The 19,046-nt window shown below is 25.0% G+C and overlaps 2 protein-coding genes and 1 long non-coding RNA gene across 4 annotated transcripts; all 3 read right to left on the minus strand.

The window, feature by feature from the left end:
- Positions 1-780: 780 nt before the first annotated feature.
- Positions 781-5,455, minus strand: LOC140674027 (F-box only protein 21-like). 2 transcript variants are annotated; one of them, XM_072907339.1, is made up of 8 exons: positions 4,893-5,454; positions 3,886-4,209; positions 3,346-3,802; positions 2,740-2,870; positions 2,536-2,650; positions 2,222-2,386; positions 1,711-1,996; positions 781-1,486 (listed from the first exon to the last, which is right to left on the minus strand). In XM_072907339.1, exons 1-8 carry the CDS (start codon positions 5,048-5,050, stop codon positions 1,350-1,352), a joined length of 1,773 nt encoding a protein of 590 aa, XP_072763440.1. In that variant the 5' UTR covers positions 5,051-5,454; the 3' UTR covers positions 781-1,349. The 2 variants fall into 2 exon arrangements, with proteins under 2 accessions (XP_072763440.1, XP_072763441.1); XM_072907340.1 differs by lacking the exon at positions 1,711-1,996 and having other exon boundaries at positions 1,355-1,486; positions 4,893-5,455.
- A 3,211-nt stretch (positions 5,456-8,666) lies between these two features.
- Positions 8,667-11,995, minus strand: LOC140674007 (uncharacterized). The gene is made up of 7 exons (XR_012048148.1): positions 11,650-11,995; positions 10,642-10,966; positions 10,101-10,558; positions 9,492-9,628; positions 9,287-9,401; positions 8,978-9,136; positions 8,667-8,755 (listed from the first exon to the last, which is right to left on the minus strand). It is a non-coding gene; the product is annotated as an uncharacterized lncRNA (long non-coding RNA).
- Positions 11,996-14,992: 2,997 nt separating this feature from the next.
- On the minus strand, positions 14,993-19,027 carry LOC140674165 (F-box only protein 21-like). The gene is made up of 9 exons (XM_072907545.1): positions 18,682-19,027; positions 17,690-17,998; positions 17,150-17,606; positions 16,544-16,674; positions 16,339-16,453; positions 16,025-16,189; positions 15,517-15,802; positions 15,092-15,291; positions 14,993-15,010 (listed from the first exon to the last, which is right to left on the minus strand). Exons 1-9 carry the CDS (start codon positions 18,837-18,839, stop codon positions 14,993-14,995), a joined length of 1,839 nt encoding a protein of 612 aa, XP_072763646.1. The 5' UTR covers positions 18,840-19,027.
- Between the last annotated feature and the right edge of the window lie 19 nt (positions 19,028-19,046).

The following is a 19,046-nucleotide window of genomic DNA, read 5'->3' on the forward strand; positions in this document are numbered from 1 at the left end:
TTAGAAAAAAAAACGTATAAATATTACACAAATTTATTCTTCTATTAGCATGTTCCAAGGTATTGACAATATTAAGTATATATGGAATATATGGAGGTTATATTAAATAAATGAATGGGTGTACTTATATATTCTATGTTAATATATATTTTACTTTTAATTAATTTCTTATTAATTTTTGATATTTTTCTTCTTTCTATTTCCCTGATATCTTCGTATCTTAAAATATCTTTATATTTTCAGCATTATAAAATTTTTCATATTTCAGAAACATGTTAAAATTGTATAGTGCTCGTGTCGTCTCTTTATTTTTAATGAACGTAATTTTCAAAAGTTATAACATTATTTTTGCAGAGAGGAAAGCAGGTTTAAATAATATTATATACATTTTAGCAACATGCGAGTATATCTTTGCACAATATTGGAGGACATTTGAATTTGCTATTAAATGTACATTTAAACGTAATTAGCGTGTCTTAAATAAGTAAAACACAAAATAAATTTCAAGTGTAAAATCGACATAATTATAGGTTTATGCGATTAACGAAAATAAACACAGAATAAATTTAGAAATTTAGAAAATAAGATAAAATAATTTACAGATATCATAAAATAAAATGACATTGTAATAAATATTCAAAGACTAAATAGAACAATACTAGAATAAAACAAATTAGCATTATTTTATTTATTTTTTTTATTCCTCTCTTTCTTTCCCCTAATACTCCACTGTCACCTCTCAAAATAAGTATGTACACAAAGGAGGGTTAAAGGAAGAAAAAAGAGGAATAGGAAAAATTAATTCATTATTTATTAAAAGCAATAGTGCAGAAAATAATAAATATAATTTTACGTGCTTTAGTAAGGCAGAGTACATTATTGCAATATATCGAAGTAAAATTGATTTATCGATGACGCGTTAAAAATTTGGAGAAAAGATAAATAGTCTTCACAATGAAAAATATTAAATTTTTAAATAAAATATTACAAAAAATAATAAAATATAATTCTAAATGCTTTAGTAAGACAGAGTACATTATTACAATATATCGAAGTAAAATTGATTTATCCATGACGCGTCAAAAATTTGGAGAGCAGATAGATAGAATCTCCACAACAAAAAAGTACAATAAAATAAAATAAAATAATATACAGACGTCATTATAATAAAATGACATTGTAATAAATATTCAAAGACTATATAGAACCAAACTAGAATAAAAATAAGATGTTTATGCGTGAGACAGATTTTTCAAATTAATTCCTAGTTTATGAAAAAGTGTGTGTACTTTAAATATTACATGACATAATTTATATTTATATTTATAGTATTAAACCCATAATATTTTTTATATTTTTGTGGCATCATGGGAAAAACGTTCTGCCAGGTCCCTGTTTGGTACATAATGCTTGCCATCGAATTTGTCAAAATAATGACCTACTTCATCATTTTCGATCAATTTCGGCTTTGTCAAAGCTATAGAATCTGTAATAAAAATACAAAACTCAAATTAAAAATTAATTAATGACAAATAAAAGAAATATAACAACAAATACAATAACACTAAAAATAAATAGCCAAATTAAGAAAAAAGAGAATAAGATAAATTAAAATAAAATAAAATATTATCTTATACTATATATAAAAAAGATGGGATAAATGAAGAAAAAAATGTAATTTTAAATAAGGTCGCGTTTCTATAATAATACCTTCTCCTACGTAACACATTTCATTTTTTTCAGTAAGAATTAAGTAATGTGTTTGTTTCTTTCTAGTATTACTACAGAACTTCAATGGAATATGATTAGGATTAGTTCGTCTATCTACTGTGTAAAATGTAACTAAATGTCTCTCTTTATATCGGTGCCATCCAATTATCACGCCTGCAGAACAGTCTGTAGATTGATTACCATGCGTTACAATCGTTCCAACCGCAAATTTTACTTTTTTTGATTTTGTATTTGTCATTTCAAAATTTTCTATCTTTACCATGAACTGAAAAGTATAAGTTCAAGCTTTTATTAATATTTCTTGTCAAATAATTTTTAAATAAACATTTATAGAAAGTTAAAATTTAACTAATTAAATTAGAGTTTATTATAATTCTTATATAATTGTGTGTGTTATCAGAGAGAAGCTTTATTATTGTGTTAACAAAGAAATTGCTTATTATTATTATTATTATTAATATACGGCATATGTAGTCGAGTGTTTACGTACACAATAGTATGGTGCAACCTTTTTTAAATACTTATAAAAATTATCTGAATGGTTATTAGTGTAGACATTATCTATGCCGCACTCGTTCATCTTTATGTGACTAGGATTATTATACCCCACATATCCGATAGGCCATTGGTTCAAACTTAAGAGTATTTTTCTCATCTATAATAAAAATGGTTTAAACGTAAATTAGGTTTCAATTATAAACGTGAAAGTTATACATTGTGCAAGTTTTCCTGCTTTATTTTAATATTGTCAATTTGTTAATTAATATTAAAATAAATAAAAATTAAGTATAAGTTATTACCAACCTCTTCAACATGTAATACTTCAAATCTTTTAACACGCTTTTGCTTGATCAAACAATCTGGGAATTGGTTAGAATTTATTTCAAAACATCTTACATTTTTTAAACTGTTTGTAGCGCTGTAAACAATAAAACATAATATATGTGTTTACGATAGGAATAAAAATACCGAAAGATCCAATAATTTCAAATCTGGTATTATACTTACTAACTCGGTTTCCAAAATAGATAGATAGTCTGATTGAATCCAACTATATCGCAGCGTAAACCGAGTCTTCTAGCAACGCTGTGATATATTATATAAATTACAGTTTCCCGACCATATTTATGTTCTAAAACCTAATGTCAGAAATTACAATGCAGAAATTAATTAAAAAGAAAGAATTTCTAAGATTACAACAAACATTCCAGGTAGCACAAAATATATACAAATTCATAATATTTATAAAATATTTTAAATAATTATTTAAATATTTCATAAATATTTTCCAAAACACTTTATAAACCTTTTTAAGATTTTAGATTGAATAGATGATAAATATTTACCATAAATATTCTGTCAAATATTTAAAAAATAATTATTATAAATATTTATTTTGTACTTATCATAAATATTACATAAAATATTTCATTTTTATTTTAAAAATATGTCCAATAAAAATTTTTACAAAATATAATGTATTTATATAATATTTCCAAAAAAATATATTTTCATAAATATTTATCATAAATATTATGTGCCGTTTAGAATATGACTATGTTTACGACATAATTGATCATATATTTATAATATATTACAATCTTTAGTACTTACATGATCTATACATTTATATTTTAATTTTATATTCCACTCTATATTTTCTGGGTTGTATGGTCGAAAGTTTAATTTGTCAAATATGTATTCGTCGAGTGCATCCATAATCTGTGTTCCCTCTACTTTATTCCAATAATTGTCGTCGATATTGTTGTTTCTCCAATTAAAAAAAAGATCAGCAGACGTCAACAATATTGAGTGGCCGGGATGTTTCTCTCTAAGGCTATTCAATACTTCTAGTGCCATACTATCTAGTACTGCTGTTACGGACGAGTATAATATCTCCTTTTGAGGCTGTAACTGTTGTGCCACAAAAGTAGCACAATTTTCCAAAAGTCTCGCTGTGCTAGGTTGCTCCATAAATTTGTTGAATTTTATTTTCAGTTTACATTGCCTCAAGGAGATATAGAGTTTCAGGCTGTGATATTTGTCTGTTAAGTATTCGCAAACAGATTTTCTGAAAAATTTACATATTTATTAACTATGCGATATGTACATTAGTTCATAAAGTTAATAGTACCTTAATTTATATAATCTTACCGTGATAATAGAGTAAGCAAATTTTTAATCTCATCCATTTTGAAAGAAATTGTTATATCTATTTCATTTTTATACTTCTTACAATCTAACGACATATTACCTACCTCTAACCCACATAGGTGCCCCATTTGCATTACTTTATTGATTGATTGATAGTAACAATAATTATGTTTAAATTGTGTTTCGTTTTGTAATAGTCTCATATAATAAATGCCCATTTTTATAAAGTTTAAACTTTTTTTATCTATTTGTTCATTTTCTTTAAACTCTTTTTGTTCATTTTGCTTAAAGTGCTTGTTATAATGTTTTCTCGCTGTAGGCCATCTGAAATTGAAATAAGTAATATCATAAAATATTATCATGAATTTTTAAAAAACACTAAACTAATTGCATTGGTATAAGGTTTCAAAGAATTAAACTGTTTAAATTGTGTAATATATATAATTGCTCAAAATATCAATCTTCTTGTTTTAATATAAAATAAAGTATGCAGTATATAATTTTCAATTTAGATTGTAATTCTTACACACTAACAATATACAATAATATAAACAATGGACAGTATTATAGCCATAGTCTGTAAATATGACAAATTATGACAAAAACTTTATTTATATTCTGGGTATTAATAAAACATCAAATTAATAAATTATTTCATAACATTATTAAATAAAATAATTTTACTAATAATACTTGCTATTAAAAACCAAGAACCAGGAAAATATTGTAGATGGGAGTTATCTCCAAAAATTTTTTTGCTTGTTACAAAGGAAATACAAAATTTACCTATACTACTAATTAATTGAAGATTAAATTTAATTGATGAAAAAATTTATTGAAAATCATTGCTCGCGCTCTTCATGTGATTTAACTTTCTTAAACTTTTCATATTTTTTATTATTTTTTTCACATTTTTTATATATTTTTGTTTTTATAAAATATATTTTTTGCAGAATTGATTGTGCAATAGGTTAATAAAATCAAATTGCGAAAAATTAACTAATTACCTCTGAAGAAACTTGTTTTCCATAAACTTCTTGTGTTTGGCTACATGTCGAAATTTCTTGCACACACATCTAAAGTTAATGATATCCTCAATGCTGATATCACTGCAGCCAAGTATAATATTTATCACTTCTTCCGGTAAACGCATTATCATAGCCATTATTTAAAAATTTAGTAAAACACAAAAAAGTAATTTAATTTAAAAAGATGGGACCAAGTTATTCGTATATCACTAATTCCCTATTTGTAGTCAAACGAAATATACTGCAAAACTTATATTCTTATGTATTTTCCAAGAGCACGTGTCGTATACACTACAGCAGTGCTCGGAGGTAGTTGCCCTTTTTGAGCCGATTTCCGAGGCGTCACCTTCTATTCCCCCACTAGCGCTCGAGGCTCGACGGCCGAGCCGCCGAACGCTATACTTCAGGTGTGTAACTATAAGAAATATATTGAGGTCCGTATGTTACGCCACAAATCATTAAAATTTTTCTTGCTAAATAATTTTTATTTTTATAAATAATTATAAATAATAAATAAAAGTATATTAACAAATAATAAATATAATAATAACAAATAATATAATAATATATAATAAAAAAAATATAATAATAAATAAAATAAATTATTAATAAAGATATTAAAAATTCTATTATTAATATGCATGCGAATATGTATATGTATATGTATATGTATATGTGTACGTATATATATATATATATATATATATAATAGCTTTACATAACATTAATAATATTTTTAATATTTTTAATATTTTTACTTATAATTTATTATTATATATTTTTTATTGTATATATTATTTATTATTATATTTATTATTTATTAACATAATTTTATTTATAATTATTTATAAAAATAAAAATTATTTAGCAAAAAAAACTAACGATTTGTGTGCGTAACATACGGATCCCAACACATTTCTTATAGGGACGCGCCTGAAGCGATTCGGCAGCCGTCGAGCCTCGAGCGCTAATGGGGGAATAGGAGGATTTCCGTCGCCTCGGAAATCGGCCCGAAAAGGGCAACTAACTCCGAGTACTGCACTATAGAAACTCTTTACAATATCTGACCATCCCTATTCTGGAAAAATCAATAAAGCTAAAGGTTCTCCCACTATACAGTTGCTACGTGATTATAGGCACAATAGAAGAATTTTTCCGGGGTCTCTCAGGTAATATTTGAGAAATTCTTCGGGTTTTGAACGTCAGAAAAATTACCTGCTTTTCTTTAAACATTTCTCTGGCATAGTGAAATACATATTTAGAAGAAAGCTACATTTAGGAAAATCCGTAAAATTAGCTTTCAATTTTTACTTAAAGCAATTTTTTTTATATATTTCGAGAATATTCTTTAAAAATTTTAAGTCAAATTTGTTAAAAACAGTGAGATATAATGACGTCTGTAAACTAAGCGCGCACGCAATAAGTCACGCAGTTTGTCTCGTGTGTCTATTCATCTTCGTTTTCTACCGTTAAATTGTGTTCTCTATAGGGAACATATTTAATTTATATTTTGTTCTATTGTAAATTTGTAGAAAAAATGATTCTTATTATTTTACAGTAAAATAAATCTGTTTTCATTTCTTTCTTTTTTTATTCTTTTTTTATTTATATTTTTCTCCTTTATTTATATTTATCTTTCGTTAATAATTAATAGAAATTCTATATAAATATCCAATCGACGAATTAATTGGCATTGATTTATCGAGTACATAATTACAATATTTAGCGTAAAAACTATTATTTTTCAATATATTAGTGTGATATAAATTTATACTTTGATGTGAATTCGATGTTCGTTTCTTGAGTTACAAGAATCCGTTAGATTTGATACTTAAAGTTCGTATTTTTTTTCGAAATCTTTAAAAATTGGCTATACTTCCACAAATGTTTTCGAGTTTAAGAGGTATTTTAGTAAGATTCATTTGTGACTTTTATAGTATAAATTTAAATGTACATAAATGTCAGAATTTTTTAGACTTATTTTTTATAATATATTTTCATCATTAATTATTAAGTAATACTATTAATTTTAAGTATAAATAATAATCCAACAATTTTTAACTTTATTTGTTTTAAATGTTGGAAAAGTATATAAATCATTGTTTATTAAGATTGTTATGTATTAAATATAGTTTTTTTATAGACATGTTACTAAACACAAAAGTAGTTTGTGTAAATCTTGTCCTCTGCAATCTTTCTCTTCCGATTTCTATTATATGACATTTTATTTATGTTATTTTAAATCTAAAAATAAATTTCGATCAAAAATTTATTGACCGGTAAAATAATTCGTGAAAAATTTTTAACAGTTTACCAAGGAAGAATTCGACGAACTTTGTAAGATCCTATACAATATATATATATAGTTTTTGCCACTCAACAAAATGTTATATTTATGTTATATCTGTCTAAGAAAAAAAATGAAATTTCTAATCGATCAGTTATTGGAAGTTTTAGGCGTAGTGTGCAATTTGTATAAGTGCAATTTTAAATTTTTCTCAAAATTATTATCACGGTCATATAGAACTTATTACGAATCTCTAACTAATGTATATAGTTTAATACGTAGCATAATAATATATATGTATATACTCTATACATAGAATGAATTGTTTTGTTCTTTAATGCAACCGTCATTGTTTGTAAAAATTTCAGCTGTGTCCAGACTCTCAGTTGAGGGTCTCCAAGTTCAGTGATGTACCTAGATACACGAACGTCACAATGACAGCTACTTAATATAGTGACAGACTATGAGAAAATCAGACGACTTTGTGTGATTCGCAATACGCGTTTACTGCTGCGTTATTGTATAAATAAAGATAAAATACGACAAGACATACGTTGATAAGTAAAAAAACTTTTTTTTTACAGAAACACATTTATTGGCATTGATTTATCAAATATTATAATAAAAATATTTAGCATAAATATTATTACTTTTTAATATCTTATTCTTAGGTTTTATATTCGATGTGAATTCGATAGCCATTTCTTTCTAGTGCGTTATAAAATCCAATAAATTTAATATTCTAAGAATGCGTATTTTTTCTCGAAATTTATTGAAATTGCCTGTATTTTTACCAATCTTTTTCAATATAAAATTATTTTTTTTTTAAATTTGTTTTATCTAAAAATTAAATTTATTTTAAATATATTTATAGTATTATGTCCTGAATATTTTTTATTTTTGTGGCATCATGGGAAAAACGTTCTGCCAGGTCCCTGTTTGGTACGTAATGCTTGCCATCGAATTTGTCAAAATAACGACCTACTTCATCATTTTCGATCAATTTCGGCTTTGTCAAAGCTATAGAATCTATAATCAAAAATATAAATCTCAAATTAAAAATAAATTAATGACAAATAAAAAAAATATAACAACAAATACAATAACACTAAAAATAAATAGCCAAATTAAGAAAAAAGAGAATAAGATAAATTAAAATAAAATAAAATATTATCTTATACTATATATAAAAAAGATGGGATAAATGAAGAAAAAAATGTAATTTTAAATAAGGTCGCGTTTCTATAATAATACCTTCTCCTACGTAACACATTTCATTTTTTTCAGTAAGAATTAAGTAATGTGTTTGTTTCTTTCTATTATCACTACAGATCTTCAATGGAATAATATCAAGTGAATTAAATGAATATCGTCTATCTACTATTGAAAATTTAACTAAACGTCTCTCTTCATATCGGTGCCATCCAATTATCACGCCTGCAGAACAGTCTGTAGATTCATCTTTATGCCTTACAATCATTCCAACCGCAAATTTTATACCTTTTGATTTTGTATTTATCATCCATTTCTCAAATTTTCTCATTTCTAGACTCAACTGGAAAGTGTAAGTTCAAGCTTTAATCGATATTTCTTGTCAAATAATTTTTAAATAAACATTTATAGAAAATTAAATTATAACTAATTAAATTAGAGTTTATTATGATTCTTATATAATTGTGTGTGTTATCAGAGAGAAGCTTTATTATTGTGTTAACAAAGAAATTGCTTATTATTATTATTAATAATATACGGCATATGTAGTCAAGTGTTTACGTACACAATAGTATGGTCTGCTTTTTAAATCCTTACTAAAATCTCTTAAATTTAGATTAGTGTAGAAACTATGTATGCTGTACTCGTTCAGCTTGTAAATATAAATATTTCCCCACGAATATCCGGGACTAAATTAGAACAAACTCAAGAGTAATTATCTCATCTATCATGAAAAATAGTTTGAACATAAATTAGGTTTCAATTATAAACGTGAAAGTTATACATTGTGCAAGTCTTCTTGCTTAATTTTAATATTGCCAATTTGTTAATTAATATTAAAATAAATAAAAATTAAGTATAAGTTATTACCAACCTCTCCAACTGTTATTACTTTAAATCTTTTAAGACGCTTTCGCTTGATCAAACAAACTGGGAATTGGTTAGAATTTATTTCAAAACATCTTACATTTTTTAAACTGTTTGTAGCGCTGTAAACAATAAAACATAATATATGTGTTTATGATGAGAATAAAAATACCGAAAGATTCAAATAATTTCAAATCTGGTATTATACTTACTAACTCGGTTTCCAAAATAGATGGATACGCTTATCGAAATATTCCATTACTATATCGCAGCGTAAACCGAGTCTTCTAGCAACGCTGTGATATATTATATAAATTATAATTTCCTGACCATATTTATGTTCTAAAACCTAATGTCAGAAATTACAATGCAAAAATTAATTAAAGGGAAAGAATTTCTAAGATTACAACAAACATTCCAGGTAGCACAAAATATTTACAAATTCATAATATTTATAAAATATTTTAAATAATTATTTAAATATTTCATAAATATTTTCCAAAACATTTTATAAACCTTTTTAAAATTTTAGATTGAATAGATGATAAATATTTACCATAAATATTCTATCAAATATTTAAAAATATTTAAAAAATAATTACTATAAATATTTATTATGTACTTATCATAAATATTACATAAAATATTTCATTTTTATTTTAAAAATATGTCAAATAAAGATTTTTACAAAATGTAATGCATTTATATAATATTTCCAAAAAAATATATTTTCATAAATATTATGTGCCGTTTGGGATATGACTATGTTTACGGAATAATTGATCATATTTTTATAATATATTACAATCTTTAGTACTTACATAATCTATACATTTATATTTTAATTGTATATTCCACTCTATATTTCCTGGGTTGTTTGGTCGAAAGTTTAATTTGTCAAATATGTATTCGTCGAGTGCATCCATAAACTGTGTTCCCTCTACTTCATTCCAATAATTGTCGTCGTTATTGTTGTTTCTCCAATAAAAAAAAAAGATCAGCAGACGTCGACAATATTGAGTGGTCGGGATGTTTCTCTCTCAGATTATTTAATACGTCTGTTGCCATACTATCTAGTGACGCTGGTACGGTCGAATAAAATACTTCCTTTTGAGGCTGTAACTGTTGTGCCACAAAAGTAGCACTTTGTTCCATAAGTTGCATTATGTAAGGTTGATTGTGAAATTTATCCAATTTTCCCCAATATTTCCATTGCCTCAGGGAGATATAGAGTTTCAGGCTGTGATATTTGTCTGTTAAGTATTCGCAAACAGATTTTCTGAAAAATTTACATATTTATTAACTATGCGATATGTACATTAGTTCATAAAGTTAATAGTACCTTAATTTATATAATCTTACCGTGATAATAGAGTAAGCAAATTTTTAATCTCATCCATTTTGAAAGAAATTGTTATATCTCTTTCATTTTCATACTCCTTATAATCTAACGACATATTACCTACATCTAACCCACATAGGTGGCCCCATTTGCATTACTTTATTGATTGATTGATAGTAAGAATAATTATGTTTAAGTTGTGTTTCGTTTTGTAATAATCTCATATAATAAATGCCCATTTTTATAAAGTTTAAACTTTTTTTATCTTTTTGTTCATTTTCTTTAAACTCTTTTTGTTCATTTTGCTTAAAGTGCTTGTTATAATGTTTTCTCGCTGTAGGCCATCTGAAATTGAAATAAGTAATATCATAAAATATTATCATGAATTTTTAAAAAACACTAAACTAATTGCATTGGTATAAGGTTTCAAAGAATTAAACTGTTTAAATTGTGTAATATATATAATTGCTCAAAATATCAATCTTCTTGTTTTAATATAAAATAAAGTATGCAGTATATAATTTTCAATTTAGATTGTAATTCTTACACACTAACAATATACAATAATATAAACAATGGACAGTATTATAGCCATAGTCTGTAAATATGACAAATTATGACAAAAACTTTATTTATATTCTGGGTATTAATAAAACATCAAATTAATAAATTATTTCATAACATTATTAAATAAAATAATTTTACTAATAATACTTGCTATTAAAAACCAAGAACCAGGAAAATATTGTAGATGGGAGTTATCTCCAAAAATTTTTTTGCTTGTTACAAAGGAAATACAAAATTTACCTATACTACTAATTAATTGAAGATTAAATTTAATTGATGAAAAAATTTATTGAAAATCATTGCTCGCGCTCTTCATGTGATTTAACTTTCTTAAACTTTTCATATTTTTTATTATTTTTTTCACATTTTTTATATATTTTTGTTTTTATAAAATATATTTTTTGCAGAATTGATTGTGCAATAGGTTAATAAAATCAAATTGCGAAAAATTAACTAATTACCTCTGAAGAAACTTGTTTTCCATAAACTTCTTGTGTTTGGCTACATGTCGAAATTTCTTGCACACACATCTAAAGTTAATGATATCCTCAATGCTGATATCACTGCAGCCAAGTATAATATTTATCACTTCTTCCGGTAAACGCATTATCATAGCCATTATTTAAAAATTTAGTTACAAAATTTAGTAAAACACAAAAAAGTAATTTAATTTAAAAAGATGGGATCAAGTTATTCGTATATCACTAATTCCCTATTTGTAGTCAAACGAAATATACTGCAAAACTTATTATATTTTTATGTATTTTCCAAGAGCACGTGTCGTATACACTACAGAAACTCTTTACAATATCTACCATCCCTATTCTGGAAAAATCTATAAACCTAAAGGTTCTTCCACTATACAGTTGCTACGTGATTATAGGCACAATAGAAGAATTTTTCCGGGGTCTCTCAGGTAATATTTGAGAAATTCTTCGGGTTTTGAACGTCAGAAAAATTACCTGCTTTTCCTTAAACATTTCCTTGGCATAGTGAAATATATATTTAGAAGAAAGCTACATTTAGAAGAATTCGTAATTAGCTTTCAATTTTTACTTAAAACAATTTTTATATATATTTTAAGAATATTCTTTAAAAATTTTAAGTTAAATTTATTAAAAAACAGTGAGATATAATGACGTCTGTAAACTAAGCGCGCACGCAAGTCACGCAGTTTTTCTCGTGTATCTATTCATCTTCGTTTTTTACCGTTGTGTTCTCTATAAGGAACATATTTCTTATATTTAGTTCTATTGTAAATTTCTATAAAAATGTTTCTTATTATTTTGCAGTAAAATAAATCTATTTCTTTCTCTTTTTATTTTTTTATTTATATATTTTTTTTTATTTATAATTTTCTGTTATTAATAATTAATAAAAATTTTTAATAAAAATGCAATCGACTGAATAATTGCCACTGATTTATCGAATACATAATTACAATATTAGGCGTAAGTACTATTATTTTTCAATATATTAGTGTGATATAAATTTATACTTTGTTGTGAATTCGATGGCCGTTTCTTGAGTTACAAGAATCCGTTAAATTTGATACTGAAAGTTCGTATTTCTTTTCAATTCTTCTTAAATTTTTAAAAATTAGCTATACTTTCACAAATCACAAAGTTTAAGATGTATTTTAATAAGATTCTATTGTGACTTTTATGGTATAAATTTTAGTGTACATAAATATCAGAATTTTTTAGACTCATTTCCGAATATATTTTCATCATTAATTATTAAGCAATACTATTAATTATAAATATAAATAATAATCCATTAATTTCGAAATTTTAGTTGTTGTACGTGTTGGAATAGTATGTAAATCATTGTTTATTAAGCTTGTTATGTATTGAACAAAGTTTTATTTATATATATGTTAGTAAACACAAAAAATAGTTTATGTAAATCTGGTTTTCTGCAATCTTTCTGTTCCGATTTCTATTATATGACACTGATTAACCTACTTTACATCTAAAAATAAATTTTCATAAAAAATTTATTGACAGCTCAGACAGCACATATCTCTAAAAGATGACTTAAAAACGCCTCATTATCTTTTAGATATCTTTAGGCTTTTCTGTACTGTATTGAAGGCAAAGTAATTCGTGAAAAATTTTTAACTGTTTACGAAGGAAGAAATTGACGAACTTTGCAAGATCCTATATGTATATATCATAGGCAAATGGTTGTTTTAGGAAAATAGCTTTTGACTAGGCAAATACCATCTGGCAGAGTAAGTGGCTTTCATTCGTTTATTTTATTTCAAATGCTATTTCCCTAGGCAAACAGCATTTGCCTGAACACTATATATATAAAAATAGAAATAAAGGTTATTTTGCAGCAAAAATAGTCGAAGGATTCGAGTATTTGGGTTTAATAGCATTAATAAGATAATTAATTGAAATATACTGAAAACCATTCAAAAATTCGCAAGTTTATAGAAATATGCTATAGTTATTATTATCAATGTAAGCTTATGGGGAGAAAATGATATATATGAGCCTAATCAATCCAGTGGCTAGTAAAGTATTTATTGTTGTGTAACGTTCTTAAACGTAAATATTTTAAGAAATGTCAAAATTCTGTATTTTTCAAAGGCAATATTGTTTCTAATCAATTAACTGATGAAACAAAAAATCTTAATTTAAAAAAATATAAAAAAAATTTTTACAATAGAACATATTTATCATGAACTGTCACTCGCTTTTTAAATTTGTTATTAATTATATTGTAAAGTTTTTATGTTTTATATAATATATATTATGTATTATAAAACAAGACTATGTATTAGTGTATTGTTTGCATCGGAGTAAAAAATATCAAAGTAGTATATTTGTAAACATACTAAAATTTTTATTTCTAAATATCTATCATTTTTCCTTTACAAAATAATTTTTATTTTTATTATATAATATTATTCTCTTTCTTTTTCGATTATCTTGATATGGCACTATGATTTTACCATATTTTAAATTTAAAATTAAATTCAAATTTCAGATAAAAATGTATTGGCAAACGGAATAATTGAAATTAAATTTTAACACATTGTCTTTCGCATTTAACATATTCTTGATTACATATTAATTACTATTAATTTTTTTGTATTAATGTATAATTATTTACAGCTTTTATTTGTAATAACTCTTTATTTTTGTCAATTATGCTTTTTTTTATTCGTCTTTCCTACTCTTTCGTTAAAGAAAATATTGACGGAAGCGCGTTCTCTATTCGGGCTCAGATGTCTGCAAAAACTTATGCTAATCAAACCGATGGAAAATATTCTTTTTAATCCGCACAGTATATATGAGTCACTTTTTCTAATTTACATCGAATCGAGAAATGTCACTTAAAAACATTTGAAACATATCCTTCATTTGTCAGATATATCTTGTCAGTATAATATTAAAAATACCAAGCGGTCATTTCTGACGGTTTCTATTTTTTAAATTAATTACCCTATTTTTTGTATAAAAGATAAAATTCTAAAATTTTATACCTTTTTATCAATCATTTAATAAAGAAAGTAATTGAGATCAGAATCTTATCTTTTACATAAGAAATAAGTTACTAATCTAAAAGACAGAAATGGTCAGAAAAATGGTTTGGTACTTCTAGCGATAACTTAATAAAATATTATTTATCAAAAAGAGAGTTTCAACATCAGAGGTAAATAATATATAAAATATCAATGCAATGATATATCCGTAAGCAGCAAATGTATTCTCATGATAAATTGTTAAACATACAAAATTCGATAATTGCTAATTGAAATACAATAGTTTAACCTATATACTTAAATACTTAAATGACGTTATTTATCTTAGGATATAATACATATATCAACATATATAATACATATATAATACATATTTTAACAACATATATATTACATATATTAACTTTTAAGATAAATAATATCAATGTGATGATATCTACATATCCAGGGGGTTCGGTTGCTCTTGGGGCAGTTACAATGGCATTATGCGGGTAACGTTCTGCCACCTTCCTGTTTGGTACGTAATGCTTGCCATCGAAATTGTCAAAATAACGACCTACTTCATCATTTTCGATCAATTTCGGCTTTGTCAAAGCTATAGAATCTATAATCAAAAATATAAATCTCAAATTAAAAATAAATTAATGACAAATAAAAGAAATATAACAACAAATACAATAACACTAAAAATAAATAGCCAAATTAAGAAAAAAGAGAATAAGATAAATTAAAATAAAATAAAATATTATCTTATACTATATATAAAAAAGATGGGATAAATGAAGAAAAAAATGTAATTTTAAATAAGGTCGCGTTTCTATAATAATACCTTCTCCTACGTAACACATTTCATTTTTTTCAGTAAGAATTAAGTAATGTGTTTGTTTCTTTCTAGTATTACTACAGAACTTCAATGGAATATGATTAGGATTAGTTCGTCTATCTACTGTGTAAAATGTAACTAAATGTCTCTCTTTATATCGGTGCCATCCAATTATCACGCCTGCAGAACAGTCTGTAGATTGATTACCATGCGTTACAATCGTTCCAACCGCAAATTTTACTTTTTTTGATTTTGTATTTGTCATTTCAAAATTTTCTATCTTTACCATGAACTGAAAAGTATAAGTTCAAGCTTTTATTAATATTTCTTGTCAAATAATTTTTAAATAAACATTTATAGAAAGTTAAAATTTAACTAATTAAATTAGAGTTTATTATAATTCTTATATAATTGTGTGTGTTATCAGAGAGAAGCTTTATTATTGTGTTAACAAAGAAATTGCTTATTATTATTATTATTAATATACGGCATATGTAGTCGAGTGTTTACGTACACAATAGTGTGGTGCAACCATTTTTAAATACTTAAACAAATCTCTTGATTGTTTATAATTGTAGACTTTATCTATGTCGTACTCGTTCACCCTTAAGGGACTACGATTATTACTCCACGGATATCCGAGAAACAATTGGTTCAAATCTAAGAGTATTTCTTTCATCTATAATAAAAATGGTTTGAACGTAAATTAGGTTTCAATTATAAACGTGAAAGTTATACATTGTGCAAGTTTTCCTGCTTTATTTTAATATTGTCAATTTGTTAATTAATATTAAAAAAAATAAAAATTAAATATAAGTTATTACCAACCTCTTGAACTGTTAATACTTCAAATCTTTCAACACGCTCTTGCTTGATCAAACAATCTGGGAATTGGTTAGAATTTATTTCAAAACATCTTACATTTTTTAAACTGTTTGTAGCGCTGTAAACAATAAAACATAATATATGTGTTTACGATAGGAATAAAAATACCGAAAGATTCAAATAATTTCAAATCTGGTATTATACTTACTAACTCGGTTTCCAAAATAGATAGATAGTCTGATTGAATCTAACTATATCGCAGCGTAAACCGAGTCTTCTAGCAACGCTGTGATATATTATATAAATTACAATTTCCCGACCATATTTATGTTCTAAAACCTAATGTCAGAAATTACAATGCAGAAATTAATTAAAAAGAAAGAATTTCTAAGATTACAACAAACATTCCAGGTAGCACAAAATATATACAAATTCATAATATTTATAAAATATTTTAAATAATTATTTAAATATTTCATAAATATTTTCCAAAACACTTTATAAACCTTTTTAAGATTTTAGATTGAATAGATGATAAATATTTACCATAAATATTCTGTCAAATATTTAAAAAATAATTATTATAAATACTTATTTTGTACTTATCATAAATATTACATAAAATATTTCATTTTTATTTTAAAAATATGTCCAATAAAAATTTTTACAAAATATAATGTATTTATATAATATTTCCAAAAAAATATATTTTCATAAATATTTATCATAAATATTATGTGCCGTTTAGAATATGACTATGTTTACGACATAATTGATCATATATTTATAATATATTACAATCTTTAGTACTTACATGATCTATACATTTATATTTTAATTGTATATTCCACTCTATATTTTCTGGGTTGTATGGTCGAAAGTTTAATTTGTCAAATATGTATTCGTCGAGTGCATCCATAATCTGTGTTCCCTCTACTTCAGTCCAATAATTGTCGTCGCTATTGTTGTTTCTCCAATTAAAAAAAAGATCAGCAGACGTCGACAATATTGAGTGGCCGGGATGTTTCTCTCTCAGATTATTTAATACGTCTGTTGCCATACTATCTAGTGACGCTGTTACGGTCGAATAAAATACTTCCTTTTGAGGCTGTAACAGTTGTGCCACAAAAGTAGCACAATTTTCCAAAAGTCTCGCTGTGCTAGTTTGCTTCATAAATTTGTTGAATTTTATTTTCAGCTTAAGTTGCCTCAGGTAGATAAGGAGTTGCAGACTGTGATATTTGTCCGTTAAGCGTTCATAAACAGATGTTCTGAAAAATTTACATATTTATTAACTATGCGATATGTACATTAGTTCATAAAGTTAATAGTACTTTAATTTTTATAATCTTACCGTGATAATAGAGTAAGCAAACTTTTAATCTCATCCATTTTGAAAGAAATTGTTATATTTCTTATCTTTCTTTCATTTTTATACTCCTTATAATCTAACGACATATTACCTACATCTAACCCACATAGGTGCCCCATTTGCATTACTTTATTGATTGATTGATAATAAGAATAATTATGTTTAAGTTGTGTTTCGTTTTGTAATAGTCTCATATAATAAATGCCCATTTTTATAAAGTTTAAACTTTTTTTATCTTTTTGTTCATTTTGCTTAAAGTGCTTGTTATAATGTTTTCTCGCTGTAGGCCATCTGAAATTGAAATAAGTAATATCATAAAATATTATCATGAATTTTTAAAAAACACTAAACTAATTGCATTGGTATAAGGTTTCAAAGAATTAAACTGTTTAAATTGTGTAATATATATAATTGCTCAAAATATCAATCTTCTTGTTTTAATATAAAATAAAGTATGCAGTATATAATTTTCAATTTAGATTGTAATTCTTACACACTAACAATATACAATAATATAAACAATGGACAGTATTATAGCCATAGTCTGTAAATATGACAAATTATGACAAAAACTTTATTTATATTCTGGGTATTAATAAAACATAAAATTAATAAATTATTTCATAACATTATTAAATAAAATAATTTTACTAATAATACTTGCTATTAAAAACCAAGAACCAGGAAAATATTGTAGATGGGAGTTATCTCCAAAAATTTTTTTGCTTGTTACAAAGGAAATACAAAATTTACCTATACTACTAATTAATTGAAGATTAAATTTAATTGATGAAAAAATTTATTGAAAATCATTGCTCGCGCTCTTCATGTGATTTAACTTTCTTAAACTTTTCATATTTTTTATTATTTTTTTCACATTTTTTATATATTTTTGTTTTTATAAAATATATTTTTTGCAGAATTGATTGTGCAATAGGTTAATAAAATCAAATTGCGAAAAATTAACTAATTACCTCTGAAGAAACTTGTTTTCCATAAACTTCTTGTGTTTGGCTACATGTCGAAATTTCTTGCACACACATCTAAAGTTAATGATATCCTCAATGCTGATATCACTGCAGCCAAGTATAATATTTATCACTTCTTCCGGTAAACGCATTATCATAGCCATTATTTAAAAATTTAGTTACAAAATTTAGTAAAACACAAAAAAGTAATTTAATTTAAAAAGATGGGATCAAGTTATTCGTATATCACTAATTCCCTATTTGTAGTCAAACGAAATATACTGCAAAACTTATTATATTTTTATGTATTTTCCAAGAGCACGTGTCGTATACACTACAGAAACTCTTTACAATATCTACCATCCCTATTC

The sequence above is a fragment of the Anoplolepis gracilipes genome, chromosome 15 (assembly GCF_047496725.1).
Source record: "Anoplolepis gracilipes chromosome 15, ASM4749672v1, whole genome shotgun sequence".
In the NCBI taxonomy this organism is placed as follows: Eukaryota; Metazoa; Arthropoda; class Insecta; order Hymenoptera; family Formicidae; genus Anoplolepis; species Anoplolepis gracilipes.